This window comes from Arvicola amphibius, chromosome 7 (genome assembly GCF_903992535.2).
Source record: "Arvicola amphibius chromosome 7, mArvAmp1.2, whole genome shotgun sequence".
Classification (NCBI taxonomy): Eukaryota; Metazoa; Chordata; class Mammalia; order Rodentia; family Cricetidae; genus Arvicola; species Arvicola amphibius.
Window position 1 is genome coordinate 114,424,522 of NC_052053.1, and position 12,031 is coordinate 114,436,552.

The 12,031-nt window shown below is 34.4% G+C and overlaps 1 protein-coding gene across 1 annotated transcript in view; it reads right to left on the reverse strand.

Moving 5' to 3' along the window:
- Nucleotides 1-4,407: 4,407 nt before the first annotated feature.
- Lrfn5 (leucine rich repeat and fibronectin type III domain containing 5) overlaps nucleotides 4,408-12,031 on the reverse strand; it is a 97,044-nt gene continuing 89,420 nt past the window's right edge. The window contains exons 3-4 of the mRNA XM_038338130.1: nucleotides 9,301-10,013; nucleotides 4,408-4,514 (exon numbers count right to left, since the gene is read on the reverse strand). Coding sequence (XP_038194058.1) covers nucleotides 4,408-4,514; nucleotides 9,301-10,013 — 820 coding nt within the window. The remainder of the gene's footprint in view (nucleotides 4,515-9,300; nucleotides 10,014-12,031) is intronic.

Sequence of the window (12,031 nt, forward strand, 5' to 3'; positions counted from 1 at the left end):
TCTTATATTTATGTTAGAAAGCTGAGTCTAAATCAATGGCCATAAAAGTGATGGAGACGGGGGGAAGGGGAGGAAAGAAAGGTGTTCAGGTCCTCAGGATTGGGAGTGGATAAGGGAGCACAGTGTAGAGGAAAATTATTATGACACATCTTGCATATCCATGAAATTGCTAAACACTTAAATAAACATAAATAAACTGTTTCAAAATACTTAATTACCTACATATGTGGATTATTTGGGGGCACAAATTTTAGGTTGTTATACTGTGTAAGAAATATTAATCTATAATTCATAGTACCTGTCAATGATGTATTAAAAGCTTATGCATTGACACTTGGAAGCTTGTTCTTTTATGCAATAGAGAAAATCCTTTAGAGTCCGGTATTGAAGAATATGTATCTCAAATATTTGTCATTGTAGAATTTTTAAACATCTCCAAAAATCTATTAGGACTGGAGATATTCTTATACTGAAGTATAAATACTTTAGCTTGATTTGGTACAATGAATGCTTAAATGTGTTTAAAGTGATGTATTCAATAACTCAAGATAGTTGAAGAACCAGAGGATCTAAGTAAATTCAGATATTATTATCATATACATTTTACCTAAAGTAAACCATAAATGCTTAAAGTACTTTGAAATACGTTATATCTTTTGCTTATAATATCTCAGGTTCATAGCATAGTTCATATCAGTAAAATTAAATAGCAAAATTATTGTTCATATTTTATTAGTAAATATTTTATAATAAACAAGATGGAATTATACTAAATATTAAGTTAAAGAAATTTAATAAAAGCAAAAACTCATGAAGCAAAAAGAAAAAATATTAAAATTCTGATGTCAAGATAATTAGGTGATGGACAAAATTTTACAAAGAAAGGGTGTAATGCAGAACAATTATGGACAACTACTCTTTTAATGTAAAAATATTAAAAGGAAGTGCCATATACTCCAATAGAGAGGAAATTTGAATGGGTTATTCAAAAACTCCTATCACTGTCTTTATTCTGAGTGTCTTTAAGTGAGATGGGAGAATTTCTATAGAGTCGTTATGCCCTCTAAGCAAAGGAGGTAATTCTTACAGGTTATCTGTAGATCCTGGAGTTCTGTATTTTCTTCTGTACAGATATTTCCAAATAGCATGAAGATAGATCATGATAAATTAAGCTAAATATTGTTTACAAACATAGTATGTGATTATTCTACTGTATTCATTACAAAATATGAACAGGCAAATACAAGATCACACACACACGTACACACACACACACAAACACACTTCAAGCAAACTTACATAGGAAATAAGAGCTATTCAGAGTTCAAACTTTGTACTAATTCTTCTCAGTTGAACAAACAACTGACTGTAGGTAAAATATCACTCATGTGAACTGCATAGGGACACACTCATATGCTAAAATCTGGACTTTCCCCACATAGTTTGATTATAACAAAGAGTAGTTGCACATTTAATGAAACTTATTTATGTTTCAGATCCTTTATACAGAAAACCTGGAAAAAATAACTGGTGTTGTCCATTAGTAGAGAAGTTATGAAAACATCTAAATTTTAAAATTAACTTATGTAATAATAAAATATAATAAAGTAGAACAAATTTAATTAGAAAGAAAATAATTTTATATATTTCATAAAACTATTTTAGGCTTCTTTTATTTCTACATTAAGTTAAAAAGGGTCCTTAAGGACAATAAAAACAGAACAGAGCACTTTGTAAAATAAACTTCTGCTTCAAACACTCCATGTATGATAAAAATTCCTTTTAACACATGCCATGAGTGTGGAAGACCTGAGACGGGCCCTAGCTGTGAATCTGTGCTCCAAAGCTCTGTTCTGCTCTGGGGCCCCTCCTGCACTAGTAATAGAGCACTCAGACAGGGCAAGTGTGAGAGAGTGAAGGTCACAACCTTTTCAGAAAGTCATTGCCTTGATCTTGCTGACCACTGTGGAAATCAAAGGCCCACAATAGCCAAAATAACTTACATGTTCCAATAATACTATAGTGAGGTCACAGAGCAACTTAAAAATACATGCACACACACATAAACTGAATGAGAACTGGAAAATGAATGAATGAGATTTTGACACTGATTTGATCAACATCCTTTTTTCTTTTTTCCATATGGAATTTCTTGATAATGATTATAGTGAAGATATCATAGAAAAATTGAAAATAAAATAGTTCTTTGACATTAATGTATTAGTCTTGTCCAGTTCCAGGACAGGCTCTAAAACTACAGCAAAACCCTGTCTTGAAAAACCAAAAAAAAAAAAAAAAACCCTAAAGTTTATCATCAAGAATTAATACAAAAAAAAAAGAACCACAAAAACAAACAAAAAAAGAATTTTAAAGACTGATATATTCCATTATGTTCCCCTCACTCAAATAAGAAACAGAACCCACATGGAAATTTCGTAGCAAAAGACAAATGACTGAGTGATGTTCTGGATTGTTATAATATGTATATTGGCAGTAGATAGTGGCGGACATTTTGTTCGAATCACATGCTCAAAATTTCTATAAAGAACACTATATCCTGTGCGATGAAAACACATTGTTAATACTCTTATGAATCTATCGCATTGACTAAGTTTTATTTTCTGAAGCAGGGCAAAAATTTTCCAGATTGAGGACAAAACCTAAGTTCTAAATTCCACTACTATCACGATGATGTGTAATGCCGTTTTAATGTGTTTGCAACTTGTATTTGGCAATTTTAATACGCCTTGAGTATTCGCTCTTATGCTTCTCTCTGTAGCATCACACTTAGCACCACTTTGAAATGTTTTTTGCTATAGAAATTACCTGCACCTAAACCCTTATTTGAGCGACCTAATTGTTTAGGTAAACTGGATGCCCAATCCTCAACAATAAATAAACTTTTAAAAGTAAGTGAGTATTTCAGGTTTTATTTGGCTATACATATAACCATCTTGTGTTAATAACGTCAGTTGTGACACCATAGGTATGGATGAATATTTTAAGAAACATTACGAATTCCCAGCTCTGATGTGTTAACTCCCTTTTGCGTTCTTGCCAGAGGTATGTGAAAGTGGCTGCCCCTTTCCATCCTGGTGTGCATGCCACAATGGTAACCCTCTAAGATTGTCCTCTACTTCGTGTGTGTATTTCACTAAGTGTACTGTGACATTTCACTGTATATTTCATGGCATTTCCTTAAGTATTCTGAAATAAAACAGTTGTTTCGTGTACTTAATTGCTGCTTGTACATCACTAATAAAATGACTTCACATAAAAAAAAAAGTAAGAGAAAGACAGGAAGATACATAGAGCAGGGAGAAAAAAAGAGAAGAAAGAAGAGGAGGCAGGAGGAGGGAGAGGGGAGCTCCATGAGCACCCAGGAAATGAAAGAGACAGAGAAGGGGGAGGGGGGGATGTGCAGAGTAGGGAAATTGAACTGAAAGAGAAACGATGTGGAGAGGCAATGCGCCCTCTTCAGGCCAGCGCCGTCTGCGGCACTCAGACTTGCTGCTCTTGGTTTCTCCTGAGACATCTGTTCTCTAAGACACTCAATAATAGGGCGAGGGATGAAGTGATACTTAGAACGTTTGCTCTGGCTTAGCGATGGAATTTACTAGGGAAAACTGTGACACACTGAGAAAAGTAATACTGTTTTCATGTATATGATGTTAGACGGGACAAAAAAATGCCTTTGACAATGAAAGCACGTAGTTTTTTGTTGTTGCTGTTTTCAGTTTTTAAAAACAGATTTTTCTCCCTGTTCCAAACCTCGGCAAACGGCTGACACTTCCAGCTGTTTGAACAGATTGCTTCGGTGCTCCCCCATTCTGGAAACACACGCTCTGATCCAATTAAAATTGTAGAAATCAAATTCTCATTTGAAAAAAAAATCTCTCAAGAAGAGTAATTGGTGGCTGATAAAAAATAATGCCACAAGTAAGGCATGTGCAAAGAATCGCTTCCCTGTCAAACGGTTTCATTCATTTTACAGATCAGTGAAAACCATCTTTTTTCAACAGGGCAAAACGTGTCATCTCCATCCAGACTAAGACAAAACGAGAGACATGGCTTGGTATGCCCTTTCAAAGATGATGTCAGGCATATGTCACACATGTATCCATGGATCATCTATTCATACTGAGATATCCCTGTGTACAGAAATAGTTCTTAAAGTGATTTAAATCAGGAATGAATCAGGAATGACCATAAGAGTCACTTCAGGATCACACTAACAGCATAATTAGAGCTATGTTTCATCCCGACAACATTCCAGTTCATCAGGAGTAGATCCAGATGTGATTTGAAAATTCACTGAATTCAGGCATACTTAAGTTTGTACCGATAAGCACTTCATTTAATGGGCAGTCTCAAGACAGGGTACTGATACATGAGCAGTTCAAAATTTCATGCATACAATAGCATGTCTCTCTGGTTTTTGAAATGAATAGCAATTAATAAGATTCTCACCTGTGTTTCCTGGACATTCTGGTCAACATTAGTCAGCGAAGCATCTGGGAATGAAATTTTCAATGTTATGAGCAATTCTTTACTTTTTTCTTCCATAAGTTCCGGCACTAATACTCTACTCACTTTGGTTACTGAGATGAACAGTCACTTGTGTGATAGTAATTTGATTTTCTATTTTTATGGTTTTCTATAGCGATATCAAATATTTAATAGTGTAACAATTAGTTTCAAAACATTTATTCTAGCATATAAATATGTTTCTTAATATAGGATCAATCCAATTCAATAAGACAGTTGGGGTTCTATTTCTATTTATCCCTTAATTAGCATTTCAGCTGCAGAACTGTCTATGAAAACACAGAAACCACAGAGTTCAAAGTTAACAGAACTCATCTATAATTAGCACATAAAGATAAAAAATGGTCTTAAACATTTGTTAATATTTAGTCTTCAACTACTCTTATGTGATCGATTTCTAAGTGAAAGTAAGAATAAAATACTACATTAATACTTATGAATACATACCACTTGATTGTAAATGTTCAATATCTTAACTCAACCCTGGTTGGTTATATTCTATTTCTTTGATAATGTGTTATTATGAAAAAACTTAATTATTTGAGAATGAAAGGGTTAATAGTCTATTAGGATGGCTATCAGATTGTGTAAAGTATATTAGAAAAGATGAAATATTAATTTATTTTTATATATAAGCTTTTATATATATACACAATGAGCACAAATATTTATTTAAATTTACAATAATCCCTAAAGATTAAGATTTCCATGAAAGGTACAGAGAGAAATATGTTTAGAGAATTTGATTATGGTAGAGTCAAAATATATTTAATAATTCCTTCAATTTAATCAAATATACAAATATTAATTTACTTGGTATGATGTAGAGGATAATTACATCAATTGCATAGCATATGTGTAAAATGAGAAAAGGTGTGTAACCACACTCCCAAAATAAGTACATTTAAAAGAACAACAGACTCATGGTTTTCTCTGGAACATATTAGAAATAATGTTTTTTCTTTTTTTGTTTCTGGCATTTGTGAGCATAGCATTCACCAAATAAAAATGACTGAAATTATACTAACAGCAAGTACTGTATGAGTGCTAAATACTGAAGTGAAAATATTTTAGAGAGGGGAAAACTATGTTAAAGTTTTGAAAGTGAATTATTTCAGAAACAATACAAATATTTTATTGGATATATTTCTGTGTTACTGGATAGCACTGAATACTTCAAAATTATGTTCTAAAATTTGTCAAACTCTACCTTAAAATAGATAAAATCAACTGGTTTAATGTATTAGTAAGACCTCTTTTAAAAAGTCAATAAAAAATAAACTGAACCATGTTAGGGTTACTCATCACTGCATCTAATTTCAACAGTTTTAAACATCTTATTTACATATTAATCAATTTGGAGGTTCAAGCTACAACAGTCATTGAAACAACCTGTTATTTCTGAGAACACTGTGAAAACTTTGAAGGTTGTATTCCCCCTCCATGATACCATGTGAATTATGCTTTGGAATATTCAAATCAAATTCAGCTATTCACAAAGAACCAAAACCATTTAGAGAGGAATACATAATGTTTTGTCTAAACATTCAGGGCATATACTTTTTAAAATATGCTGTAAAAGGTAAAAGAGCATATGTATGTTTTTGCATATAACAAGCTGATAAGGTTATATGACTAAAATTAAATTTAAATATTCCAGAAAAAGGAAGTAAAAATAATATATTCGTTTTGCTTATAGTCAGAAAGAATAAAAAGGAAACAGCATGTTCAATATATGATAGATTAGGTAAACAAAGTATTACATGGCAAAATGAAAGCAAGGAGAATACAGAATCTCTGCTGTGGTAACAATTTGTGGACCACAATCATCACAATGTTAGTCAAAACTGTTGTTTATGGTAATAATAATACCTCCATCTCTAGAGCTACTCATGTATTTATTCATTTACTCTTTTAATCAAGCAAGCGTTTATTCTGAGTCTGTCATTGGAATAAACAGCATTAATTATCTTCATAAGCAAAACTGCTCTCATGTAAATGCCCATGAAGACCAGATGACTTTCCTGATAGCCTAGTCTTTGTTGATTTCTCAAAATAAAAACTTCTGCAAAAGGTTAAAACAGGTTAAAACACAGGCTTAGCTATTTATGTTTAAGAGATAAGCATTCAAGGATTCGGTAAATATACCCTTAGTCTCATGAAAATACTAAAATACTAATTACTTATTGACTTTAGTTAAAATAATATCCATATGCTTGTCTTGCATATTTTTAAATTTCTATCAGAAATGAAATATTCCCAATCATGTTTCCACGAGAAGCATAAGCAAGATGACCATTTTTAAAACCAAAGAAATTGTAAAATCTAAGTTTTCCAGTAATTTAGAGCATTCATGCAGGTTTGCCTGTTTTGTATTGTATAATTTCATGGTCTTTTTGTCCTCCAGAAACCATTTCCTTGTGAAGACTAGGAAACTTTGGCCCACTCAAGAGTTTAGTATGATAGTGGCAAATCTCGGAATTGGGAGATTATTAACATGCTGTTGCCAATCAGTAGCTCATTAGAAATAATGTGAGCAGAGTGAATTCAAAATGCAGAGTTGGAGTTAGATGCTAGTACTTCAACTTTGCTGAAAGTCAAGCCACCTTGAGAGGTGCCTTGCTTTCATGAACAAAAACCACATAGGTGACCTTATATTTTCCCCAAGGAGCTATCTACAGGAACACTGAAGGAGGATGAGGCTTGCTTAATAAAAAGTAATTAAGGAAGAAATGTGATTTAGAAAGTAGAACCAGTGGGCAACCTCTAAAAAAATCTTGAGAAGGGCACTGTAGTTATATCCAATTGCCTCTCCTTGACCTCTCATTTAAGAGCATCAAGAGAAAGCACATATAAGATGCACCTCTGACAAATAAAAATTAGTTGAATGTTTTGCGTATGCATAGAGGCAAAAATAAAGCTAATGATTTGAAAGTTCAGCTGTAAGTAATGTTTGAACATTGTGAGTTAGTATACTATCATTTTGAGGCAGATGTGATGGGCAAATCTCTAACCCTACCACCTGGGCAGTGGAATCAAGAGTATGGGAAAACCTTCAAGGTATTCTTAATTACACAGTGGGTCTGGGGTCACCTTAGGAAACATGATAACTTGTGTCATATGAAAACAAAAAAACAAACAAGCAATAATAAGAAAACCAAACCCAAAACAAATACCATCAACTTTTATGCTAAGCTCATTTTCCCTGCGATTTATTATCATATATAAAGCACCCACTTATAGTATGCCTAGAATGATGTTCTATGCCAAGTAAAGGGTCTAAGTTTTTAGAAACGTATAGTCTCAAAGAAAATAAAAATAGAAGGAAAAAAAATAAAACCATGCCTATTATTTCTTAACAGCAGCACAGAGTTAAATATATGTGAATCATCATGACTTCAAAGAATCTCCACGAATGTATTTTCAAGGAAACAGAACCAATTTTATATTCTTTAAAATATTGCATTTTCCCTATGCTGAATGAGTTATGATTACATTTACCACAGTCTTTGGCTTCAAAAAATGCATTTACATTAAGAGACAAACATTGAGAAGCAGAGTTATAGCAAAGAAGAGAAAAAGAGAATTTTCTACCATTTGTTAAGGTGATAATTCCCCCTTTAGGAGTCCTGTTTTCACTTAGTGACAAAGACAAGCGCCTGTTTGTAAAAGCAGGCTTACATTTTTCTGATTCTTTAACCTGTGTTAAGAAAATATAAATCACATTCATTCAACAATTGTGTGTAGAATAAATGTGATCACCTTTATATTTCTATGGATTAGTACATATGATGGATTCAAAATGAATTCCTTTTATAACTTTTGCACTGAAAAAAATCTGGGTTATGAATGAGAAGTAGCTTACAACAATTTTAGCCGCAAAACGAAGAGTGTTCTTAGAAGGTTACTTACTTTAGCATTTCTGGAAGCACTTATTTGGAGTAATAAATTTAAACATTGAGTTGTTCTTTACAACAAAATTACCACTGAAAGTAATACAGTGCCTTCATTTTAAGATGTCAATTCTTTATGTACAGACCTCTCTTTAAACTACTAGAAATCTAATTTTTATGTAAGACATTTCCTGTGAGAACATTTACCATAACAAATGTTTATTTTGTGTGGACTGTGGGGGCACTGGCATCACTGTCAGAGGACAACTTGAAGAACTTGGTCATCTCTTTCCACTTTGGGGTTCTATTCATTAAGTGGTCAGAGTTAGCAGGCTTGGTGCTTTACAGACCGAAACACCTCTTGGCCCTGTGATCACTTTTCAAATATGATTTGCTGACACGGGGTCTCAATATTAGCCTTGGTGTCGGGGAATGCACTGTGCCTGTCTCTTGCTTACCACCACACTTGTCAATTTATTTATGTGATCTTCATGTATGTAAAGGGAGGTATTATAGTCGCTGCCTCATCCTTAGGAGGTTTTAAAGAAACCTGAAGTCCAAGTATCAGAGACAAGACAAGAATTTCAAATTTTAGTTTTCACTGATTCTTTTCATAGAGAAATAACAGATTATATAAAGCTTTCTTATATGTACGCCACATTTGAAATAGTTACTTTTTCATAGCAAAGATCAGAAATGCAGGGCTCAGTCCACATCCCATTCATGCACATGTTTCTCTTAGGAGACTGCTCATATAATTTCAGTGAGTTACCATAGTGATAATATTCCTTTAATCCTCCACTGAGAGAGGACCCATGCCTGGCTCTAGCTCTCTCAACAGGCATGGTGAGAAACTTACTTGGCTTGGTTTGTGCTCTTTGAGATGTGGGCCCCTCTGTGACAGAAGCAGGAGGGCAGCTAGCTAACTGCAAGGCAGTTGAGTTGTTCCTGTTAGTGTTTTGGGACTCAACTTTTGTGACAGCTTCACTCTGCGGCTCAGCACTTGGCTTCGTGCCAGTCTTTCGTTTCTGCTTTTGAGAGGCAGATGCACTTGAAGTCCAGGTAGGAGGCAAAGCAGAGGTAGTGGTGGAAGAGTCCTGACTCGAACATGTTTCTGAAGACTGAATCACATTGTCACTGGTGACTTTACAGCACTGGGCATTCTCTTCATGGCCCATGGCTTGTTTGGACATGGACTGGGGCAGCGTGACAGTGCAGCCTTGCGTCTGAGCCCCATTAGTTTGAGAATAAACGTTGCTAACCTTGGTGACCTTGTGCTGCCCGTTATTGTTACAAACCTTATACCGGATCATTAGTATGATGATGAAAACCAGCACAGATGCAACAATGATTCCACCAATGATAATAATCATGGTGCCGCCCAAAAACTGGGACTGCATAAAGTGGCAACGGACATAATCCTGTTCGGTAGTAAACTGGATGCAACCCACGACTCTTGTGGCAGTGAGGGAGGTGATGCCATCATCATATATGGCCAACACACACAAGTCGTACATAGTTCCAGAAGCCAGATTATTGACCAGAAACGTTTTGCTTGTAGGAGGTATCATTCTGAGGGACAATGGAATATATGTTAATATTAAAAACAGAACAAGACACATATACAAAAAGTTATTATGGCTTTAGTTCTGTCTCCTTCAGAACGCATCAAGATAAGCACATTTATAACAGATATGAAATATGGAAAAGCGATCTGATGTTATATTTACCCAGTTAGAATAGTTGAAAGCTCATTGTTACAGTCTGCATTATATTAATGGTGCCTGCACCATGCCTTGACAAGCTTTCTAATTACACTGCTTGGCAAAGCAGAACTCCTAATAAAAGCCATTGCTAAAAAATCATTTATGACAAATTGCTTTTGAAAGGTGTGACTGTGACATTATCTGACTACTAAACAAATCCATTTAGCACTTATAACACCTCTATGACTGCAAGGCAATTTGAAGAAAGAGAAAACACTGACAGTCACATTAGCGACGAGAATGAAACAGCAATTCTGAGCATTTGCTTTCCAAATCAGTAATAAGCAAGCTATGGAATGGTACCTACTAAGGATAGCTTTAATAACTTCTACTGTTAAAAGGATAAACAGATTTTATTTACAGACATCGTGATTTCTTACGCCTTAGCTCCCCATACGTTTTAATGAGTGTGGTGTGCATGTGTGAGCAGTAACCAGGACACATGATGAAATCAAGCTCTTGATAAGAGTGTGAATTCATCCAGCTACCATATTCAGGTGAGAATCTCCATCAAGAAACACTTTTTAGGTTTAGAGATATCTCGGAATTCCTTCTACTTTTCTGCATTCCTGTTTGTTGCTAGATTTCTTCCTAAGGTGCAACCAAATACAATTTAAAGTAAAATTAATTTGGAAGTAAAGGGTGGAACTATAATTTCTTCCAAAAATGAGTTATAGAAATTTCAAACCATGGAAAAAAACTTGGATATAAGCTAGACAGTGTGTTCTGAGTGTGCCAGAAAACTTATAAGAGCTTATACCCATAACCAAAAGTCACTACTGCCATTCAGTGAGTGTATTCTAACTGTTGGCTCTCACTAAGCACTTAATCACATCAATGTTGATTGCCTATAAAGCCCAATGGAACGGATATAAACATTTTAGGGAAGAAAACCACTCATTTCAGGAACTCACCAAAGTTCTCGGGATTATGAACAATTTATTTCTCACAACAGGATTACAATTTTGGGATTTCGAAAGCATACTGCAGTTTATCACAGAGTTAGCACCTAGAAAGTATAGTTAGTACAAGGAAGTGTAGGGAATTGAGTGTTGCTCATGGAGCACGGATTGAGTCTCATCTGTGGAGCCTGTGGAGAGCCTGGGAGACAGGAGTAAACTACATTCCGCTAATGCTCATATGTCATCGTATGCCACCACATCCATTTACTGATGAGAGGGATATTAGAATCCACTTAGCCTAATCGTTCTTTTTAAAGATAGGAAATTAAAACTCAACCAGGTAGAACCTGGCCCAGGATTGATTACATAGCTAGCTAGGATGCTTTTTATTTTCTTCACGAGTTCACACTTATTTTAAGAAATTAATCTCATTTTCAGACATGAATGAAAAGGAAATTATTTTCAAAAATTTAAGTACTCTATACAGGAACTAAACTCATCTAAAAATGTTATTTCTTTTTCGCAAAATGGTGACTTTACATTGTTTCCTGGCGGTAATAATAATCTGTCAAGAGTAAAATTATATTAAATAAAAAATGTGAATTTCCAAATGGAAATTGGTCAAATGTGACTACAAATCAATGAGGCTGAACTTTAGAAAAACATACCAGAAATCCATTAGCAGATACAAGTACTCCATCACTGTTCTGTCTGAGTATTTTCATACTAATGCCCAGTGATATTTTTACTGTTCAAAAAACAATGAACATCCTCTTTGGAAGTGTCTTAAGAACCCATGCACATGAGATAGCACACACACACACACACACACATAACTCAATCACTCAAAGAATCAGTCTCATTACTTTATAGTGACGTCCAGTTTATTTTTGATCAAAAGTGGCAGCAACCATCTTGATCA